The 24911-nt window shown below is 16.6% G+C and overlaps 5 protein-coding genes across 5 annotated transcripts; 1 reads left to right on the top strand and 4 right to left on the bottom strand.

Moving 5' to 3' along the window:
• Positions 1-4913: 4913 nt before the first annotated feature.
• SRAE_X000092100 (Estradiol 17-beta-dehydrogenase 8) lies at positions 4914-6464 on the bottom strand (the record flags this gene model as incomplete). The annotated part of the gene is made up of 5 exons (XM_024645323.1): positions 4914-5306; positions 5367-5413; positions 5530-5592; positions 5634-6146; positions 6188-6464. The coding sequence occupies 5 exons, from the start codon at positions 6462-6464 to the stop codon at positions 4914-4916; spliced, it is 1293 nt and encodes a 430-aa protein (XP_024510793.1).
• An 858-nt stretch (positions 6465-7322) lies between these two features.
• On the bottom strand, positions 7323-8360 carry SRAE_X000092000 (G protein-coupled receptor, rhodopsin-like family-containing protein; the record flags this gene model as incomplete). The annotated part of the gene is made up of 2 exons (XM_024645322.1): positions 7323-8083; positions 8147-8360. The coding sequence occupies 2 exons, from the start codon at positions 8358-8360 to the stop codon at positions 7323-7325; spliced, it is 975 nt and encodes a 324-aa protein (XP_024510792.1).
• Positions 8361-11115: 2755 nt separating this feature from the next.
• SRAE_X000091900 (Potassium channel family and Potassium channel tetramerisation-type BTB domain and Potassium channel, voltage dependent, Kv family and Potassium channel, voltage dependent, Kv9 family and Ion transport domain and BTB/POZ fold domain and Voltage-dependent channel, four helix bundle domain-containing protein) lies at positions 11116-12651 on the top strand (the record flags this gene model as incomplete). Its single annotated transcript, XM_024645321.1, has 4 exons — positions 11116-11697; positions 11750-12276; positions 12337-12492; positions 12546-12651. The coding sequence occupies 4 exons, from the start codon at positions 11116-11118 to the stop codon at positions 12649-12651; spliced, it is 1371 nt and encodes a 456-aa protein (XP_024510791.1).
• A 1525-nt stretch (positions 12652-14176) lies between these two features.
• On the bottom strand, positions 14177-17877 carry SRAE_X000091800 (Hypothetical protein; the record flags this gene model as incomplete). Its single annotated transcript, XM_024645320.1, has 3 exons — positions 14177-14940; positions 16939-17139; positions 17190-17877. 3 exons carry the CDS (start codon positions 17875-17877, stop codon positions 14177-14179), a joined length of 1653 nt encoding a protein of 550 aa, XP_024510790.1.
• Positions 17878-21040: 3163 nt separating this feature from the next.
• On the bottom strand, positions 21041-21315 carry SRAE_X000091700 (Hypothetical protein; the record flags this gene model as incomplete). Its single annotated transcript, XM_024645319.1, has 2 exons — positions 21041-21052; positions 21112-21315. 2 exons carry the CDS (start codon positions 21313-21315, stop codon positions 21041-21043), a joined length of 216 nt encoding a protein of 71 aa, XP_024510789.1.
• Between the last annotated feature and the right edge of the window lie 3596 nt (positions 21316-24911).

Below are 24911 nucleotides of genomic sequence, written 5' to 3'. Positions count from 1 at the left end.
ATAATAAAAAAAAGAAGCATTTTATAAAAATTGTTTCTAAATATAAATGAATTAAATTTACTGTTAATAAAAATTCTGCAATTTATAATCATATCATTAAAAAAATATATTTTTTTTTACATATTATAATAATTAACCATACTAATTATATACTTTCAAATCAAGATATGGTTTAATATAAAACAATTAAAAGAAAATTTTTGAAATATGATATATTTTTAAATAATTAATTAACTGATTCATTTATTAATCGTTTATTTTTAAATTTGTACAGATTTAAAAATTAATAATTTATATTTCAATTAAATTTTTACGTCATTTGATATATCAAAATTTAATAGAAATTGTTTTTATAAAAAAAAAGATAAAATAATATTTAATCAAATATTATTAAAGCACTTTTATAGAAAAAGTTAAGTAAAAAAACTAATATTATTATTTAACAATCAATGATGCTTTTCTTACTTTATTAAATTAAATATATTATAATTTTTTATATATAAAAAATTTTTTTTATAAATAATATATATACAAGAGATTGATGGGTTTTAAAAAGTCAAAAAAATTTTTATTTATTTTGATGAAAAACATTGATATATTTAAGTTTTTTTTTACACTTATATCATAAAAATATAATAACACATAGAACAATCTTAAAAATACATTAAAAATGATGTAATATTATATAGAATTATTAAAATAAGATTTAAAATAAATTTTTTGCTAAATTTTTATAGTTGGATGAAAGATTATAAGTTTAGCAATTTTAATAGTTTTAAAAATTATTGTTCGTTTTACTATATTAATATTATTTTATATATTTTTCTACATTACGCTTTTTATATAAAGTTTAATAAAATTTATAAAAAGTATAATTTAAAATTTATTGAATATATTATTTTTTTTATTTTAAAAATTCACAAAACTTTAACTGTTTGAGATGTATATGATATAAATATTCTTAAATGGTCTAATATAAAAGTACTTTTTTTTTTATTTTTATTTAATAATACCTTAAACAATTTGAATGAATAATCAATTAAATATATTATTATCACAACATTTACATTATATTACAATAATTTATTTAGCAAAATAATATATTGCAATATAATTTGTACATAAATATTTTTTTAATACATTATTTTTTTTATCAAAATTTTTATAATACTAGTAGTATTATTTCTCATATTTTATCTTAAATTTATATTCAGATTTTACATAATAATAAAAAGAATATTAATAAATTTAAAATTTTTGAACAAAAAAAAAATATTCAACGGTAATTACTATATAAAATTTAATGTTTTTTATTTTATCAAGCATGCTTTGTAAAAAAAATGTTTTTATTATATTTTAATAATAAAAAACTATGTATATATAATATTTAAATTATTATTTTAAAAGAAAAAAAAATTACAATTTAATCTTACGAATTTTATATTTGATGTTATTAAATTATTTAAAATTATTATAATTCAAAAAATTTTAAATGCACAAATTGAATAAAAATTTATATGTTAATGATAATAACTTTATAATAAAAAATTTAAAGGATGTTATTATTAAGTAATCAAATTACATTAAATAAATAAAATAACATTTTAATTTTTTATAAAATAAGATTTTTTTTAAATATATATCTTCATTATCAAATATAAGTAATGTTTTAAATTACTTTTTTTTTTTATCAATAACAAGGAAGGAAAAAGAATTTAAGTATCATTTTATAATAAAAAGAATAATTTTAAGAAACAAACAATGAAATTTTTCTAATCTTATACCATATATTAAAATAAAACTACATATACTTTAAATAAATCACTTATAATTTAAAAAAAGTGCAAGTATATGATAAAAATTTTTTTAACATTTTTAATTCTTAAATAAGAAAGTTTAAAATAATGTAAACATACGAAATTTACTTGTCAAAACCATTATTAAAGATAAAATAAAACTTTACTGAAATTAAAAATACATCTAAAGAGTATTTAGAATGAATCCGTCGCTATATACCATATTAATATTAACTTTTGTGTTTGAAAGTATATATATTTATTATAAAAAAAAAGATAATAAATGAAAAATTAATTGACCAAAAAAATTATTTTTATTAAAGCTTTTATATAATAAAACTGTGCATAAAAAATTTCATTTAAAAAACAATATATCAAAAGTTTTTAATAGTATATTTTTATTAAAAATTTATACTAAATTATTTATCAATATATTTATATAACAATTTTTGATATTAAAAATGTTTGTTTAGTTATTGAAGTACTTATTTATAAACTGAAGAAAGCAATCTTAGTAATAAATATTCTAACAAATTATTTAATCCCTGTAATATTTTAAATTCTAAAAATATAAGAATTCATAATAAAATATTTATCATAATATTTAATTTTTAGCTAAAATGAAACAATCAAAATATAGTATTATGATTATTTGTTATTCAAAATTTTAATAACAGCTTAAGAAGATTTTGGTTGATAGTAAAATTTGTTTTTATATATAAAATTTAAAATACATAAATTTTCAAAACGCAAATGCTTTAACTTTAATTTATTAATTAAGATTATCTTCGCAATTAGTAGATAGATATTTAACTATGTAAAATTAAAATTTAAAAAATTCTACTTGTTATAATTTAGTTTTTCAATGATAAGTATTTTCTCAAACATTTTAGTTATTTTTAATGTACCATTAACAGCTATATTAATTTTGAATTCATTATTATTTTAATACTTATTTTAAAATCTTTGAACTCATAAATTATAACAATAAGAAATTTTATATTTAAATATAGAATATTTTAAAAAGATATGATTAAAATTTCATTGTTAATAAAAAATTGATTAAAATATTATATAGCCAAGTTTAATAAATATTTTAAAAATTAACTAAATAGTTATAAAGATATGATTTAAATATTATAATTAAAAATTTTTTACATTATTCAATAGTAAAAAAATATCTTTAATATTTAATTGTTATAAACCTAAAAAAATAGATAAAATAATTATAAAATATTAATATTAAACAGTTTAATATAAATAAATAGAAAAATTTTATATTAAAAAAAACAATTAGAATAAAAACAATATTTATTTTTTTGTTTAAAAATAACTTATTTCTCGGATATAATTTATTTTATCAATAAGAAGATAGAATAATGTTTTTGAATATTTAAAATACATAATAATAATAATTAATTTTTATCACTTTAATTTTATAAAAATAAATGAAGTATTAAAAATTTTGTATTATAAATGTATACATAATGATTTTATTTATATTCACTTATTTGGTTAATTTTAAGATGTAAATATAATAAAATAAATTTAATTTATTAGGAATATTTTAAATTCTCTAAAAATCATGTCATTTTCAGTTTTTCTAACTTATCAAAAAAAATATATTGTGTGTTCATAATAATATTGTTTATCAAAAAAATTTTTTTATCCAGTTATAGTTAAAAACTGTTATAAACTTAAAGTAAAATATAATTTTTACATTTTTTTTAAAAAAATTAACAAAATCTTTAAAATTTTTAATAAAAGTATTCATTGAAATTAATTTTTTTTTAATTTAGTTAAAATCAATTGTTTTCAATAATATAAATTAAAATAAACAAGGTAAAATATTAAAATATAGTTTTTTTACCTATTATAGATATAAAAATAAAATATCTGAATGATCATTTTTATATTTGATATTTTTTTATTTAATTATCAAAATTCACTTTTATATACAAAGTATCTTATTGTTTTGGTAATTTGTTAATTTACAAATAGGATAATATTTTTAATTATTTAAATACTTTATATATGAAAAAATAATAATAATAAAGAAATAATAATTTTAAAATACCATATATAAAAACTTCAAAAAAAATATATCAAATAAGTAAGTTATAGTAAATTTTTAAATAACACAAAGAAGTCTATTTTGAACAAAAATGAAGTATGAAATTAGATTTTTTAAATATATATTTAATTTTTTTTTGTCTGAAAGTTTTAAAATAATACAAGTATTTGTTTCATAATTTTTCTATTCATAAAATATTTAACTTTTTTTGTTATAAACATTAAATTCATTTTTTTTTTCTTTAAAAATATCTTATCTACATATATTATATTATACTAATTTATTTTTTGTTTTATTTTTGATTATTTTTTAATATATTTATTTTAGTATTAAATTAGGGTTCCTTTTTTATATATAAAAATTTATTATTAAAAAAGATTAATAATAAAAAAGTTATTAAGTTTATTTTGTATTATACCAATTTAAAATAAAATTAATACAAAGGAAAAGAAATATTTTGATTGAAAAATCTTCGTTTAAATAGTTGTACATAATATTCAATTTAAATGAAACTTACAAACATTTTTATAACTAAATTTTAAAATTGCGGGTTGTTAACATCTAGAAAAGTTAACATTTAGTGCAGATTGCATTGAGTAAAAAAGTTTTATATAAAATATAATAGTCAATTTATATTTAATAGGAGATAAATATTCTAATCCTTTTTTAATTACTAATTAAATTTAAAAATTTTTTATTTGTAATTAGATATTATATTTTTTTATATAAACTTTTAACAATAATTGTAAAAATTATATTTTTATATCTAGATAAAATATAGTATATATTTACTGGTAATAAAAATAAAAATTTAGTGATGAATTTTAACAATAAAAACTATTATAAAGTTTATATCTACAAATGCTACTATAAAAAATAATATTAATATTATTAAATAATATAAATTTTTAATTTTAATATTGTATTATAATAAAAAAAAAGAAAGTTAATTTAAATAAATTTAAAAGCATTTATTGAAGAAATTATCTTTTACATAATTAATGCACAATAACACTATTTAAATATATTATAATTTTCTGTTTCTACAATTTAGCTTTTGGTTTGTTTTTTTCTAAAATCCCTTGCAATTTTTGAAGAAGCATTATATTTCCTTTAACTTTAAGTTTTCCAGACATAAAAGCTTTTTGGGCATTCAATGTTCCAGCAGCAATGCTTAAAAAATCTTCATCTTCAACAGTAACTGTTGCATTAGCTTTTCCATTTTTTACATTACCCTCGTAAACAGAATATGGTGCATTTTTGAAGTCAAGAACTATATTAGCAACAGATTTTCCATGATTTAAAATATTATAAACAATTATTGCTTTAATATTTTTTACCAATTCTGGTTTCTCTTTAATTGCTGCATCAATTTCTTTAAATACAATGCCACATGCAATATTATCTATGACTTCATCACTCTTAGATAATGTTTCCTATAATATAATTTATATATTAAAAATTTATTTAAAAATAAACTGTAATAACAAACATACCGACTGTTTTTCTTCTGAAAGGGCCCCTAATAAATCGGTAAGAATATCTATAAAATTAAAATAAATATTAATAATGTATTATTATTAATAGACTATATGATTAAAATATTTTGTTTTTAATAAGATATTACAATAATTATAATAATATAAAAAATTTTCTTACCTTTTCCACTTTCATAATGTTTTGCATTTTTCATACAACTAATAGTATCCCAATTATTAGCAACTAAAAAAATTAAATTTTTAATAAATTTTTTTTTATATTACCATCTTCAGCAGTAGCTTGAGGAATAACTTTTCCTTGTGATCTATAAAATTGTACTTGACCATACCATCCAGCACCAGCCTCATATATACCACCAGAATGTGGAAAACTTTCATGAGCCATATAAATAACAAGTGGTGTAACAAATTCTGGTTTTAATGCTTCAACCATATCTTCTGGCATAGCTGTCATTGTTAGTCTTGATCCAGCAGTTGGTATCAAAGAATTAACCTTTATATTATATTTTTCACCTTCAATAGCAAGAGTATTAGAAAGACCAATAAGGCCAAGTTTGGCTGCAGCATAATTTGCTTGTCCAAAGTTTCCATAAACACCAGAATTAGATGATGTAACAATAATTCTTCCATAATTTTGTTTTTTCATATATGGCCATGCTGCTTGTGATACAGAAAATGCCCCTTTTAAGTGAACTTTTTGTATTAAATCCCAATCAATATCATTTATTTTTTGAAATGATTTATCACGAAGTATACCAGCATTATTAATAACAATATCTAAATATATTAATTATAATATTATATAAATAAAAAATTACCTATTCTTCCAAAATTATCAATAGCTGTTTTAACTAATTTTTCACCAAATTCAACACTATCATAATTAGGTACAGCAATACCACCTGCATTTTTAATTTCTTTGACAACTTTATCAGCCATTGATGTACTTGAATCTGTTCCATGAGCTGATCCACCAAGATCATTTACAACAACTTTTGCACCTCTTTTAGCAAATTCAATAGCATAAGTTTTTCCAAGTCCACCACCAGCTCCAGTTACAAGAACAACTTTTCCATCAAATCTTAATGATACCATTTTACCTAAAAAAATAGTTTTAAATTTTGTATTTAATAATTTCAAAAGGAAAATATATATAAATATAAAAATTATATATTCATTAATAAATATATAAAAACAATGATACTTTAGTTGATAAGATTTGATCAATTAAATATTGTTTATAAAAGAAAACGATTTATTATTGAAAATGTCTTTCGCATGATAACATTCTAATCATATACTTTTTCTATTCATACTACACTACCTTTTAATTCTTAATTTATTATTTCACTACAAACTACACTATTATAATATAATCTATAAAAAGTATTTTAAAGTCACCTATTATTTTTATATTAAAATAAATATACTTATTTTACCATGTTATCATCTTTATAATTTAATTAATTATTACAACTAAATTATATAAATTAAATAAAGTAAAAAATTATATTTTTAACATAAAGTATCTTTTTTTATCTTCAATATCTTGTGTTTCTTTTTCATTTATACACAAATATTTCATGTCACAGATTATATAAAAATCAATCAAAATGATAACATTAACTATTCAAAAACTTTCAATTAAAATTCATTATATACTCAACGTTGTTGTTTTTTTTATCAAATTTATCGTAATAAATTCTTAAATAGTTATTAAAACTTTTTTGCAAAAAGTTTTTCAAAATATTATTGTAATAAATTTTTTTTCTTAAACTTTATTCTTTAAAATAAAAATTATTTTTTTTTAATTTATAAAAATATTCAATATATAATATTTTTTTTTTTTAAAGTAAATAATTAAATTTTTTTTTTTCATATAAAAATTTTGAAATAAAAAACATTAGTTTTAAAAACAATTTAATATTTTATGTTGCTGAGGAAACAATATTTTTACCCTGAAAAAGCATTATGATGAGTGTAATTTGCATTATGTTGTACTTCTTGAACAGCATTTTGAGATTTTGTCTTGTTGCAAAATTTAAAATTTACATAACGTGGAAAAATTCTCCAGATTGCGATACAATTAATTATTGTTCTTAAAAATATTAGTGATGAAATACCTTCTTTTAATGGTGTCCATGTATTTGGTTTTGAATCAATTATTAAAGTTAATATTAATGGAATAATAGTTGATGTTGTAAAATATAATGTAATATAAAAACTTCTCTTAGTCATTCTTGATTCAAATTTATGTCTACTATGAAAACCACCAAATCTTTTTGTTCCATCTTTTGATATTATTTGTTTTAAAGCAATTGTATTTAATAAAAGTGAAAATGATAAATATATAATAATAAATATTTTAATACCATAACTATATTGAAAACCAAATCCTTCAAATATTGGACATGTATAATGAATTTTTTCTAATGGTGATATATAAACAGCATTTAAAATTCCTACAATTATTGTAAAAGTAACAGTTAAAAAACAATAACCAATTAATGGTCCTTTAGAAATATTAACAGTTTTAAACCATAATGAAAAATTAATAGCAAGATATCTATCAAGTGCTAAAACGAAAACAAATAAAATTGGAAGTAGATAAAATATTGTTATCCAAATAATATGGTAATTAAAAATACATGAATAAATGCTGATCATATATAATTCTTTAAATTTATAATCATCTTGTATTAAACCATGAATATCTAAAACAAAACAAAAAAAAAACAATATCTAAATAAAAAATTTATCTATTAACAAAAACATACTTCTTGCAATTGTACCTAATGTTGCAAATAGATCACAACCAAGAATTATTTTTAATATAAGTGAGGCATTTCTACTTGATGTTCTTGAACAATATGAACAAAAAAATAATGTTGATAATACAAAAGAAAATATACTAATAATTAGATTTATTGTATATATATTATAAAATTCTTTCATTAAAATATTATCTTCATTAACATTAATTTCTTCCATTTTAATAATAAAAAAATATAGTAATAATATTTCTTTGTTTCTTTAAAAAATTTACTACGATTTTATTTTAATAAAAAATAAATTTTATTGAATGAATTAGTTAATTATTTATCAATTAATAATTATTTGTAATTAAAAAAAAGTAAAATTTAAAAAAAAACAGTATTAATCTTATTTTGTACTTAAATATTAATGTATTATATCAATTATTATATACAACAAAAAAAATAAGTTTTTTTTTAAAGAAAAAATTGTTTAATAAAGATGAAAAAAATGAAAATTTTACTAAGATAAAATAAAAATAACTTATATTATACTTTTTTTTTTTAATAATATAAAATACTAAGGTTATTATTAATAATATATACCAAAAAATACTTTTTTTCGTTTCTAGGTATATTTATTACTAGCTACTTAACTTGAAAAAAATTATAAATATTTCTGTTGTTGTTAGGGAAATATATTTAGTATATGGGTATAAATTAATAATAAGTTAAATTGTGTAACATAGTTTGTTACCTTTTTTCAATTAAAAAGTTCATATATTTATAAAAAATTATTTTGTAGAAAAAAATATATTGTAAAAGTATATATTAAAATATAATAAATATAATAAATTTAATTTTTTTCTTTTAAAGTTATTATCATTATTTAATATTACAAATGTTGCTTAATTTTTATAAAATAAATATTTATAATGATATTTTTATTTTATTTCATTTAAAAAACAACAACTACAATCATTTTGTTATCATTATTTATTTCAATTGTATGTATCATATATTACAGTAAAATATATATTAACATATTGATGATACTATTTATATTAATTATACTTTTTAACAATTATATAATGCTCTAATTATAAAATTAGTAGTTATATTATACATTGTATAACATTTTTATTTATTTAAACGGTTAATTTTTTTTTTGAATTTATAATTATTATCAAGAATAAAGATAACTTATATATATATATATTTCATATAATTTCAATAATGATATTAAAAGAAAGTTTTTAAAAATAAGATTATGAATGATTATATTAAATAAACCACTAAAATCTTTGCATTTTCTTATATTTCTATATTTTAAAATTAAATTATTAAAAAGAAAATGTTGATGTATTCAATGTTTCATATCATAATACCTCTTTTTTTTTTATTTAAATTCAAACATTACTTAAAAAAATTATTTAATATTAAATATATTATTAAAAAATATTGTTTTTTATTAAATATGTTAAAAAATTTATACTTTAAGTTATTTTAAACAAGTAATTAAATATTGTATTATGTAAATTTTTATAATATTATTTTATTTCAATATATTAAAATTAATAATATTCATATTTAAAAATAAAATAAAGTTTATAAACTATTAATTTTATCTTTATATTTTTATTATAATAAATTATCACAATTAATTTTTTGCTCTTTTTTTTTAAGCATAAAATAAAAAAAAAATTATAATGATTAATATCATAAAAATGGCAAAAATATTTATATTTTTAAAATTATTCATAATAAATTTATATTTTTAAAACGACTACACATCTCAAAGGTAAACTTTATAACTAATATGTTTTATAAATGTCTTATTAAAATTTTTCATTTTTATTAATAATAAGTTTCATTACTTTTTATAAAATCCCTATCTTTAAATGTATAAAATATATCAAATTAAATAAATTTATTTTTCAATAATATAAATTTATCTTATTTGTTCCCATTCTTATTCTAATAACATTTTATATAAATATTTTTTTAACATGCTATTATTTTTATGGATGATAAAGTTATTTTTTACCTATTATTAATACTTTTCTTAGTATCACAAAAAAATTTTTTTTACATAAAAATATTTTTAATAACTTAAAAAAACAAAAATAAATTTTAATTATTTTTAATAAAAAATAAAATCTTTTGAAACAAAACTTTTTTTTTCTATTTAATTTTTATGATATTCATGTATAAATATCATCAATTAATAAATAAATAGCGTGATAATTTTAAAAAGAAAAAAATTTTTTCACACAATCCTTGTCTTTAACAATCTAAGAAAATGAAAATAAACAAATTAAACAATCAATTTTATCTTTATCATCATTCATATTATAGGTAGAAAACATTTTAAAAAAATTTATAATATTTATTTTTAAAAATTATTAAATTTTAAATACCAAATTGAATCTTTAAAGTGTTAAAGAATTAAATTGTTGGTAATTATTATTTATACTTAATATATTTATTTTTTTTAATAACTATATCTTTGTCAATTTAAAGTAATTTTATCAATAAAAAAAATCATATTGTTTTACAATTTCATAGTATAAAAATTATTGTAGTCAAAATTCTTTTTCATCATTTCTAAAAATAAATTTTTATTTATTTATTTTTTTAAATTAATAATTACATTTTTTAAAACATAATTTAATATATTTATTTTGGTCATTTTAAAATCTTATGAAGTGTTTCACTTTATTGATATCATAATAATTTATTTTTATTATACAATAACTAAAGATATACTTTTAGGTACATAAAAAATGTTTGATTTATGAAACGATTATTTTTTAAATTATGCCAAAGATAAGCTTTTTATATATCAGGATTCTAGCTTATTTATTTTATTTTTTGTTTAATATCATGATAAGAATGATGCTTTCGTGTTAAATAAACTGAAATTTAATAACTTATAATTTTAAAAATTATTTATTGTTTTTAGTAACATAAAATATTTTTTTCATTTTATTATGTTAAAATCTATTAATGGTAGTGAATATTATAATACCTCAACAGCTATCTTTTTTAATGTTGGTGGCTTATCATTTAGATGTCGATTAACAACACTTTTAACAAAAAAACCTAAAGGTCGTTTAGGAATTTTTGCATCATATAATCATGAGGAACGTCTTAAATTTTGTGATGGTTATATTATATCAACAAATGAATATTATTTTGAAAGGTCTGCAAAATTATTTGATATTATTTATAAATATTATGTTCAAGGTACTTTACATAAACCATTAGATTTATGTGAAGAAGAATTTATATCAGAATTAGAATATTGGGAAATACCATTTACAGAGATAGATGGATGTTGCTATAATTTATTAAAAATAAATAGTACTTATCATTTTAATGAACCAAATAAAACAGAAATAGATAAAGAAATTTATGAAAAAAATGAAAATAATATTACATTTAAACAAAAAATACGAGAAATATGTGAAGGTGATGGATCGTATATTTCAATAACATTCATTTTTATAAGTATATTATTTGTTATGGCTTCTGTTTTATCTTTAATTCTAGGATCTGTTAGAGAATTACAAGTATGCTTTTTAAAAAAAAAATATGAAATGTTTATTATTTATTTTTTTTTAGGTACCAATGATTCTATTAAATAAAAGTGAAATACAAATACCATATGATGATATAAAAAAATTTAAAAATGTATATTGGGAACCACATCCATTTTTTATAATTACAGAAAATATATGTATTTTTTGGTTTACTTTTGAATATCTTCTTCGTTTTATTGTTGCTGATAATAGAATTCATTTTATGTCAAATATATTGAATTTTGTTGATCTTATTTCAATATTTCCATTTTATTTAGAACTTTCTTTATCATTACTTGATTTTGATGTTTCTAATTTTACAGATATAAAAGGTGCATTTTTAATTGTTCGTATTATGCGTGTTTTACGTGTTGTAAGAATTCTAAAATTAGGAAGATACTCTTCAGGTATGAGAACATTTGCTCTTACATTAAAATCTAGTGCAAAACAACTTGGAATGATGGGAATGGTTTTAACAACTGCTGTAATTTTTTTTAGTACACTGGTATATTTTGTTGAAAAGGATGAATTAAATACACCATTTACTTCTATTCCAGCAGCTTTTTGGTGGTTAGTTTTTTTAATTATTTCTGAAAACAAAATGCTATCATTATATATGTTAATTTTAAGGTCTATAGTTTCACTAACCACAGTTGGATATGGAGATGTTATACCAGTAACAGTAGCTGGGAAACTTATTGCTAGTGGAGCTATAATTAGTGGAGTTCTTGTTTTAGCATTACCAATAACAATAATAGTTGATAATTTTATGAAAGTAACTTCTGAGTATGTTTTTCTTTTTTCATATTTTAAATTTAAATTAATATAATATTTTTTAGTATTTCACCTAGTCTTTTATATGGTTCAAATCAATATACATCAACAATTAGTTACACTCCTGGATTTAAATGTAATGAAAGAAAAGAGCCTAAAGAAGAAAAATAATATACGCAAATTGATAGGATAAAAATAATTTTTAATTTTTTAAACTGCTATATTATAAAATATATCAATACATTTAAATTTTTTTCTTTTAATGCAAAATATGTAATTTTTTTAATAAAAAATTTGTAGTTTTTAAAATATATATACATCATTCAAAACTTTACTAAAGCATATTTTTTTTATATTAATAAATTACTAAATAATAATATTTAATATAACAAAACATAATTATACCATATTAAAAAAAAAATAAGTTTTTGATATTTGATATACATATTAATCAATAAATTTTTTTTATATTTAAATATATGCACATAATTATCTGAAAAATTGTTTTAAAGATTTATTGAAAATTTACATTATATAAAGAAAAGGTGTAATTTTTTTAATGTTTTGACAATGTATTAATAATATTAAAGATTATCTTAAAGAATGTCTTATAATTATTATATAAAATTCCAATTTTTTTGTCATTATAAATTTATATTTTATTATTTTAAAAGAATTAATTTTTTTAAACTCATTTTATTTCATTTTTATAATGACATTTTATCTCTTATTTATTTTTTAAAAATTTAATTTTATATTTTTTTTATCTTATAAAAATATTCTATTCTTCTATAAGTAATTAAAATTAAAAAAAATAAAGCAAAATAATTTTTATATAACAAATAAAAAGAAGCATATATAAAAAAATAAATTTTTATTTAAAAAAATCTTAAGAATATAATAACAGATTTTAAGAAGTATTTAAAGTTTTAAAAATTAAAAATTAATTTTTTTTATTAAAAAGCATATTATTAAAAATAAACATTTTTATAGTTTATATAATTTTAAAAAGAATGAATTTCTAATGAATATTATTTTTTTTTATATATTCTTAAAATCATATAAATTTAATGTAAGTTATTTAAAAAAAAACAAATTTTTCTGTTAAATATATATAAATATGTCTTTGTGTCATTCTTTTGTACAACTAACATTTTTAATAATTAAAAAGTTTATCCATTTTTACATGATAGAAAATTTTTAAATTAAAAAAAAATAAATATTATTAAATAGACTATTTTATTAAATAAACACAAATAAAAGATACTAAATGATATAGCTTCTTTTTTTTTAAAAAAGAAAATATAGTGACATATTATAGAGTATGTTTATGTTAATTTAAAATTTAATAATAATTTTTTAAATTCAATATATTTTATCTTTTTTAAAAAGTTTCTTATATATTGTAAAAAAAAAGTGATGATGTATAAAATATTATATGAATACTTTTTTGGTTTCTTAAGCTCTTTTTTTAAGAAAAAAAATTGTCTTTTTGATACTTGAATGGCTTTGCGTTATAGAAGAGTAATATTTAATGTATATATAGATTTAAAATATTGGATATTAATAAACTTATTTAGCCATATTAAATTTTTCATTTGATAAATTATTATTCTTTATAAAACATTCTTTTTTTTTTTAATTTCTTTAGTAATTAAAAATTTTTGTATAAAGAAAACAATAATATTTCTATACTTTACAATATTTGCAAATTTGATAATGGACAATGAGCAAATTTATCTCTCTCAGTTCTTACAAGAACTTTGTTATCAGTTCTTATAGTATCTGCTTGAGCAAATACAACTTGATCACGATATAAACGAAGTTTGGTATCTGGAATCATAATATTTTGTGTAACACGCATAGGTTGTTCATTTCCATAAATTGGAGATACACATGTACTTGGAAATGTAAGAAGTGTTTCAGTTAAATCTCCTATTATAAATCCATGAAGCCAATCAGGATCACCATTATCCACAATTCTCATTCTTTGTCCAATTGTTAAAGAAAATACAGCTTTTGGAGATCTATATTCATGAATAACAATATGCATAAGTTGAGAAGCTGGAAAATTTTTTTGTGGCAGCTTACGTGGAGAAGCAGTTTGACTGTTTAATGATGAAGGTTTATCTTTTTCCATTATTTCTCCATGTTTTGGTAAAATTCTAACATTTTTTGAAGGTTGTTGTTTTGATGAAACAATTACAGTATTATTTCCTATATTATTCCCGTTTCTATATGGAGATCTTACTGTTGATGTCATTACTGGTGGCATATCAGCACAATCCAATGATAATGATTTCATTTGTTTTTCGAGTTTTGGTGCTCTGCGTTTAGGAATTGAATATTGTTGAATTTGATAATTTGTATTATTAGAAATTGGAGAATAAACACCGGATGGTTGTTGTTGTACGGTTGTCTGTACGTAATTCAAATTTTGACAGTTATGTACTAAAATATCTAAAAGTATTCATCATTAAAATAAAGTATATCTAATTAAGAATGTCTTTTAAAAAAAATAATAAAGGAAAAATATAAATAAATTTTAGTTAAAAGATATATCTATTTTAGTTAAACATTAAAAGTCAAAAATATATATATATATATTTGTAAACGATTAAAAAATAGAAATAAACAATATCCTTAATGATATGCATTATCTAAAACATTTAAAATCATTTTACATTTCATAGATTGTAATTAAACAAAACAATTTGGACATTTAAATGATAGTTAAAATGAAATAAAATAGATAAAGTTAATTATATGACCGTTTAATAATTTTTTTTAATTAACATTTTTTTTTCTAAAAAGACACACCTACTTTGACGTTATTTGAAAGAAATATTTTGTTTATTTTTTAAAATAAAATAACTTTATTAAAGGTAAATATGAATAAAATTTAGCTTTGTAGAATTTAAAAAAAAAAAATTGTATATACAAATAGAAAAAAAAAATGATAATAAAATGGCTACATTTTTAATGTAAAATTATTATAAGAAGAATTATCTGTGATTGGTGAATTAAATAATATTGTATTATACTTAAAGTGATAGTTCTTAAATTTTATATATTTTTAATTAAATAAATATATATAGCTTCTCAAATATAAAGTTAATATTCCTTTAACATCCTTTTTGTTTGAATATATTTTACATAAAAACTTAACAAAATATATATTAATTTTCATTTTCATAATTTTTTTTTAAAAATAAAAATATTCAAAAGAAGTTAATTTATTAATGCTTTTTTAATTATATTTTACAGGTGAATTTTATTAGAAGCATTAAATATGTTAAAGATATAATATTTAAAATACATTTATGTTTATAAAAGAGGTAGAAATAATTAAGTGAAATAATATATTAAAAAATATTATATTTATTTCATTGTTTTAAATATGTACTGTATAACTATATTATTAAATAATAGACTAAAAAAATTGTAAAATACTTTTATATTAAAGTTTATTTAACAATTTATTTAAAAAAAAACTAGAAGAAATAAATTATTAATGAAAAAAAAACTATTAAAAAAATATTTGATATAAAAAAAAAATAAATTATTTAAAATTAAATTAAATTTTTATACCAAGATATTTGAAGAATAAAAAAATTAATCTTGTTATATGTAAGCATCAACCATGTGATATTGATATAATTATAGGTAATGAAGGAATACTAAAATGAGAGAAAATTGTAAAAAAAAAAGATAATAATTAAGATACCTATTGTAATTCTTTTCATCTATCTCATTAATATTACGGTCGGATAATTTTTTTATATTAATATCAAACAAAATATTGTTTCCGTTTTTTTTAAGAAAAAATAATAATAATAATTATAATTACACATTATTTTTATATAATATAGCTTATTTTTTAGTAAAAAAATTAATGATATCATAGTTTCTAATTATAACAAGATTTATTTTAGGTTAATCTATTACCATTAAATGTATAACATTATAATTTATAAGAACATCATTTTTTACTAAAGATGTTTTTTATTTTCAAACAATTAGTTAATATATAAAAATAAATAAAAGCTATTAAAATAAATTAAAAATATCAAATTTATTATCAGTAATTTTATAAATTTTAATATTATAATTAGTACTATTAATAAAATAATTAATACTATAAATTGTTACTTTATTATATATTTATTAAAAATATTTTTTTTAAATTGTTAAATTTTTATGAAAAAAATAAAATTAATATTTCAAAAGATCATTAATCTCTATATATATTTAAAAGTTATTTAAAAAGAAAAAAAAATTAAATCAATTGGATAAAATAATAATTAATGTTATAATCATTTTAAATTAAATTTAAAAAAAAGGTATAATATAAAATGTAATGATAAGGAAGGAAGGAAAGAAAGAAAGAAATTTATTATCTAATAATGATAATAAATTATTAATAAAGTTTTAAATATTACATTAAAATTAACTTACTTTGTTGGTTAAGTAAAGGTGTTGAACCTAATAAACGTGGACGATTATCTATTCCTGCTTCTACATATCCACTATCTTGAAGTGATGTTTGCGATAAATTTCTTGGAGATGGAGATATTGAATCATAATTATTAGAAGATGATGATCGACGACCATACGTTTTATGTGCTTGTTTTAATGCCAAATAAACAGGATCAATTTCTTAAATAACAAAAAAATTATTATAAATAAAAAAATAAATTTTAAATTACCTTCAGGATTTTTATCTGTAACTCTTTTTTCAATTTCTTCGAGATGTTTCTGAAAACGAAAATTTAAATCAGATTTATGTGCTCTAGAAAGAAATCTTTGTTGTGTTATTGGTTTCATTGGTAACTTTCTTCCTGTTATTGGTGAGCTATATGGTGTATTAGTTGGAGTATAAATATTACAAGGTTGTTGTGTATTATGGGATAATTTAAGTATAGGTTGTGATGGGGTATGATGTAATATATGAGTAGGAATTCTCCTTTGATTACTAGAACCTATTCTAAAATTTCCATATTCCTCAATATATCTTTTTCTTTCAAAAATAGAATGAGGATATATTTCTTCCTTATTATTAATAGAACCATCAAGTAAATCTGAACGACTATAATAACAAATAGATGGTTGGGATCTTCTATGTTTAGGTGAAGAATTAGAACTTGGAGCAGAATTATAACCAGTTAATTCATTCATAATAGATTGTTTAGAGTAAAAAGGTTTCCCAATTAATGTTAAATGACAATGTTTCAAATTAGAAAATGAATTATATCTATCTTGAATATGATGTTGATCATTTATACACCTTTTTAAATGACTAAATGGTTTATATTCACCGTATACTTCATTATTATCTATAAGATTACTTTCTCTAAACAAATTACATTGTAAACTAGCTCGCCGTTTATTAGACATTTTTTATTACCAAAATATATTATTAATAATTTTGATTTTTTAATAAATCTTTTTTTTTTGTTAAATATTTGGTACTTTAATTATATAAAGTATAAAAAAATTATATATATATAAATATATATATATATATATATTAGATATGTAATAAGAAAATATTATTACTAATTAGTATATCATCAAAAAAATATGAAAGCTAAAAGTGATAAGATAATATTAATATAATCATTAATTAAAATATGTTAGAAACATATATATTACAATATATCAATGATCGTTAAATTATTTATGTAATAAAAAATCTTTTTAATATAAATATAAATTTTTTTTGTTTTTAAATAATAAAGTTAAAGATTAAAATAATAATATACACATAATAAATAATGTATACAAAAAAAGATTAAGTATTTATATTTCAGATATTTTTATTAAAGTATAGTAATCCAAATATATATACAACTTTAACTTTTTTTATAATAATAATTTTAAAATAAACATTTCAGGCTTTTATTCATCTTTTTTTTTAAGATATTCATTTATATACTATTAAATAATTTTTAAAATTCCTATTGATAAAATAAATTTACAAAAAAAAAATTAAGAAAAAGTCAAATTGATTAGTTAAATATTATTAAACATTTTAAAAAAACGAATGATCTAAAAAATGTATATTTTTAAAAAGTCAAATTAAATGAATGTTGAAAGTTAACTATTTTTATTATTATTAGATAATGCCATTCTACAACAGGGAATATTAACATGGTATAATTAGTTTAATTACTTTAAAATAAGTAGAAAATAGAATAGTAATACAAAAGATGACGTGTTGTCTTTTAAACTTATTTCCATTCTTATAATTTCAACTAGCTAAATTATTAAAATGGTGAATGAAATATTACTATAAAATATTAAACAATTTTTAAAAGTAAGAAAAAGGAGTCGTACCAAATAATTAATAATTCTCAATTTTATTAAGATAAAAAGTATATAATTTCTTGGATGGATGACTTATCATATTTTATTAAACTCATTTTTATCATAAATTTAATTTATTGTCCATTTTATACTATTTTTAAATAATAAACTTTTTTTTATTAAACATTATTATAAAAATAGTAATATTATTAGAAAAAATATTTATTATAAATATAAAAAAAAAGTATTTAAAGAAATATTTTTTTTTTACAAAAACTTTTGTAAACTAACTAAAGATGTTTAATAAAAAAAATAATTATATATAATGAAGCCACAAAAATATAATTTACTTCTCTTTTTTTTTGAAAACAATATAATTATTTTATAAAAAAAGTTCAAAAAAAATTAAACTTATAAAAATACAAAAAAATATATATTTTATTTTGCATTGTTTATAGAATATTTTACTATAGTACAAACAAATTTAAATTAAAACCACACAACATCTATATATAAAGGTTAAAAATTTTGACAAATGATAAAATTATACATATAAAATATTTTTTATTTAAAAAGAATATTATTAATCTTTCATGCATTATTTTACCAATATTATATAATATTTATAAATTTTAATCTACCTTTAAAGTTAAAACAGTCTATTACATAAAAATTTATATTTGTAATTTTTGATTACCGTAATAAGAAGGGCATTAAAAAAGTTTATAAAATACTTAAATATTATGAGAAATTTCGATTAACTAAAAGAATTTATATGTGAATAAGAAAAAATTTTACGAAATTAAATATTAAAATTGGTATATTCACTTTTCATTTATCTTACAAATATATCATGTAAATATTTTATACATTTAATTTTGATTGGCAAGTAAATAATATAAGATAAATGTAATTTTTAAAGAAAAAAATCATTAAAGAATATTTCTTAACAATCATCTAATATTCAAGAGATGTAAAATGTCGTTGTTAACGGAAACATGATTTTAATTTTTTTTTATATGAATAGATAATAAAGAAATTGATATAATATAAATATACACCTTCATATTTAACTGTTATGACATTGAAAATTGAAAAATAATATCCATTAACAAAAATTCCTTTTTATATTTAATACATTTAAAATTAAGTAATTCTATTTTAAAATATGATTATTTATAATAATAGACAAATGATAAATATTTAATCCGAAAAAAAATATATTAAAAAAAAAAGTTTATTACGTTATTATTTTTGTCTTCATTATACATGTATTAAGGTATCCATAAATAATTTTTTTTAATGTGGAAATGCATATAAATTGTAAAATGCCTTTTAATTTATAAATTTTTTTTTTATGAAACCTATTGAAAAATAAAATTTCTTTTTTTGTAAATGTGTATTTATAAATGATTATTAAAATATGATGGAATTTTAAATCATAATACCTTTTTTGCTTAATATTAAAAAAACTATATGTAGAATAAATGTTAAGTTAAAATATACATTTTTGATGATAAAAAAAAATGAATCATGTATGATTTAATTTTAAAACATAGTAATTTTTTTAATAAATCTACCTACCAAAGAATGTAAATTATTAAAAAAAAATTTAGATAGATAAAAAGTAAAAGACTTACATATGTATAATATATATATATATATATATATTTATGAAATGGTCAATTTAAAAGAAAAATACTAAATAATTTTCCATTTTATAGATTTAGGATAAAAGCGAGTATATTTAAAATTAAGTACATGAAAAAATTGAAAGCATTTCATATATTTCAAATTTACACTTTTTACAGTCATTTGAGGACAAATATAAGATTTTAAAGTAAATAAACCTTAAAATATTTAGAACATTTTAATTTTTAATAGATAATGAAAGATATAGTTAAAAATAAGATAAATTATTATTTACGGGACATTTTTTTTTATAATAAATATTTAAATAACTAATTATATTTTAAAATATACAATTAAAGTCCAACATTGAAAACACTTATTATGTTTTAAAAATTATTTATTTAAAAAAAAGGAAAATGTCTTTTTTAAATTAATTTGATTGAAATAAATAAGTAGTATATGAAACATTAATATTATGATATATTTATATAGATATATGTATATAAGAAATATAATGACAAATTTCTATTTTGTTTTTACAACCATATAATATTAAAAATAAATTTCTTTCCTAATATACTTAATAATGATAATCTTTTGATATGCAGATAATAAATAATCACCAATATAACTAATGTTTTGTTATTTTTTTTATATAAAAAAAAGTAAAAAAATAAAATAAAAACTTACATTATCCTTAATGTTTTTAAAATTTTTAAAACGATGAAGACCCTGCATCACTCTAAATGCTGTTCCCCATTTTGTTTTACCTTTTCCATTATTATGATTTACATGATCATGATTGTTTGAAGCATATGATAAATCACTAAAACCAGAAGTTTCATCATCTTCACCAGTAGAATAATTTGATATTCTAGAAAATTTTCTTAACATATTGTTAGTGGTATAGAATAAGAATGTTAAATATTACAATAAACTTTTCTTTTTATGCTCTTAAAATAAATGTAAATTAAAAATTTTAAGATAATGAATAATTATAAAAAAAATTATAATAATATTTTCTTCATCAAAACACTAAAAAGAAGATTATAATAAAAGTTGAATGAAAGATAATTACAATAGATAATAATAAAAAAGTACATTAATTATTAAGGAAGTGAAATATTATGTAAGAAATAATGAAAACTTCTATTATATTATAAAGATATTGTCAACAACATAACATATTTTTAACAATACAAAAGTTTTACTTTATCATTCATAAATAATAAAAATTTAAAGGTGTTTTAAAATAAAAAAAAAATTTATTAAAAATTGACAAGATAAACGTTTATTTTTCAATGCATTAAAATTTTTTTCAATGTTATTGGTATATTTATAAAAAAATATATCGTAATATATTTCTAAGTATTTAAACATTTAAATTATCAATTGAATGACAGTTTTTTTTATTTACTTACATAAATTAAATTATATTAAGAATAGTGTGTTTACAAATATAAAGTACATTTTTTAAACAACAAATTGCTTTATAATATAAAAACCATTTTAACTACCAAATTGTTAAATTACACCTACACATTTAAAAAAAAATAAACTAAAATATTCTTTTATTTTAATTGGAAAATTTGTTAAGAATATCTTATAATAAAAAAAAAAGCAATAACTTAAATTATCTAATCAAATTTTTAATATGAACAAGTTATAACTACTTACAAGCGATAAAAGTAATAAGAAATTTCAAAAATTTTATAATTATTATTATATAGAAATATTTAAGTATGAATATATATAAAAAGGCTATTACTTTAATGGACATACTTAAAGCCAGTCAATTTTACAATCTCGCTTAGAGCATGATTTAGTAAACGAAATCATATTTTAATAAAACAGACAAGAAATGAATACACAAATTAATAATACAAAAAAAAAAATTTATATTTTTTTTTTTACATTTCTTAGTCATTTGACTATAATATATAAAAAAATTGTTGTCATTTTTAAAATAATTTCTAGAGACAGGTGTTAAAAAGTAATTCATTTGAGTACAAAATAACATAAGTTAAAATAAGTTAAATTTTAATAACTAAGATTGAAATTTTATATTATAAAAATAATTATGTAAAGTTAAACATATATAAATAAATACGATGTAATACATAATATTATTACATGTTATTATAAAAAAAAAGTCATAATCAAATAATTTTACTTACTTTTGAAAAAGCCAAATTATTGAAAATGATCTTAAAAACACATGTAATTGAAGATGGAAATATACAATTTCAATAAAATATTTTTAATATTTTTATAATTATAAAAAATACTAAAAATTTTTTCCATTATATGAATATATAAATATATATATACATATAAAAAAATAAAAATTAATTAAATTAATATTTTTTAAATATAAATTTTTTTTTATTATAAAAATAATTATTTTTATATTCGATTATATGTTTAATGGTTTAAATAAATCTTAAAATAAAATATAGTTAAATTAATTTTTAAATAGTACTTAATTATTAATAAAACCATTATAATCCTTTTAAAAATATAAGAATATTTAACAAGGTAATTGCTATAAAATGATCTTAAGTAAAAAAGTTTAATGTGCCAACTTATATTGATGATAAAGATTGTTGGTGTTTATAATATCCAAAAATTTTGGAACCAATAGATAATACACCCTCGTTAAAAATGTTTTTATTACATATATATTATTACATAATTATTTTAATAAAGTCTTAAAATATATATATATTTATATAATATGTTAAAGAATAATAAAAACATTGTATAAAAAATATAAAAAAATTTTACCAACTTTTAAGTATATAATCAAAAAATTTAATGTCACTATTCAAACAAATTTTAATATTTTAAATTTAAAAAGTTAAATTTAACTATTATAATATCAAATTGTTTGTTATTATTATTAAAAAATTTATTCATTTCTTTACTACGACATTAAATATAAAGAAATAATCAAATGATAAGTTTGTGATAAAAAATAACATTAGAATAAAGTTAATATATTATAAAAAATATTCTTTTTTTTTTTTAAAATCTTTTCATGAATTGGTAAAAATAAATTTAGTATTAAAATAAAATATTATATTCTTATAATATTATTTTTAAAAAAATTATTATCAATAAGGAAATATAAATTTGTACTCTTTAAAATATATTAGATTGATGCTTAATCGAAAAATTAAATAATCATTATAAAATGAATAAAGTAAAATTTTATTTTTCCCTATTATCCACCTTCTCCTGAAAGTAAGTTAAAGTAAAACATAACCTTTAAATATATATATATTATATATTAAATGTAATTTTATCATTAATATTTTACACATCAAAAAGTTATCATATCTTGTAGATAGGAAATGACATTCTAAAGTTTTAAAACCAATATTAAGGATTAATAAGTTAAACGGTTATGATACATTAATGTTTAAATAAGATATGCAATAAAAATTAGTAGATAACTTAAATATATAGTATAGTCAAGAAAGCAATATCTTAACATTTTATGTTAAAAAAGATATAAAAAAACCTATTCTTTTTTTTATGTTTAAGTAAAAATAAGGAAGAACAAATTAGGATTCATAAAAATGTTATTCATTTATTTTTAAATGATAAAGAAAGAATAAAAATTTGCAATATTATTTTTACTATACTGATCCACCCTCAATTTATGATAGATAAAAAAGATGGAATTAGTTTAGTTATTTAGTTGATAAGATGTTGTCAGATTATAGTTAAAGAGAAATCAGACAATAATCTATTTTATTACTACTTTCACTATATACATTTTTAAGGATAAATAAAAATATATTTTTTTTTTATTGTAAGAAAAAAATTTTTCCAAATAAATACTTTTTTTATAATTAAAAAGAAAAAAGTTTTGTATTTTTTTTATTAAAAATTCTAATTATATATGGGATTTTTTATATTTTTTTTTATATAATGAAATAGACCAAAACAGTGTTAAAATAAAAATATATTATATAATTAAAAATAATTTATTTATTATTATATGTACTAAAGTTACCATATAATATTTTATCATAACAAATTTAAAAAAAAAAAAATGTTGTTACCTATCACTGAAACAAATTATATGTCTATTTACAATCTTATATAAAAATATAAAACTAAAAAGTTAAAAACTAGGAATTATTAAAATATACATTGTATTACAAGGAAATTTTAGTCTTAAAATAAAATTGCTTCTTTAAATTATGCTTTTTTCTTTTTACAACAATAGATTAATGTGTTTTAAAAGAAATGATATAAAATTAACTTTTTACTATATCTTTATTTTAAAAGAAAATTTAATTTACATTACCGTTAAAAGGATAAAATAAAATCTCGTTAAAAATCAAATTAATATTTTAAGATATATATGGGAATGATCTTTAGTATTTACAATTTCCATATGGTTGTCATTATACATATATACACCCTTAAGATATACTTATGAAACAATATATATACATATATATATATATATTTTA

This window comes from Strongyloides ratti (genome assembly GCF_001040885.1).
Source record: "Strongyloides ratti genome assembly S_ratti_ED321, chromosome : X".
In the NCBI taxonomy this organism is placed as follows: Eukaryota; Metazoa; Nematoda; class Chromadorea; order Rhabditida; family Strongyloididae; genus Strongyloides; species Strongyloides ratti.
The sequence above is the reverse complement of the archived record's forward strand: the minus strand, read 5'-3'. Positions and strand labels throughout refer to the sequence as shown.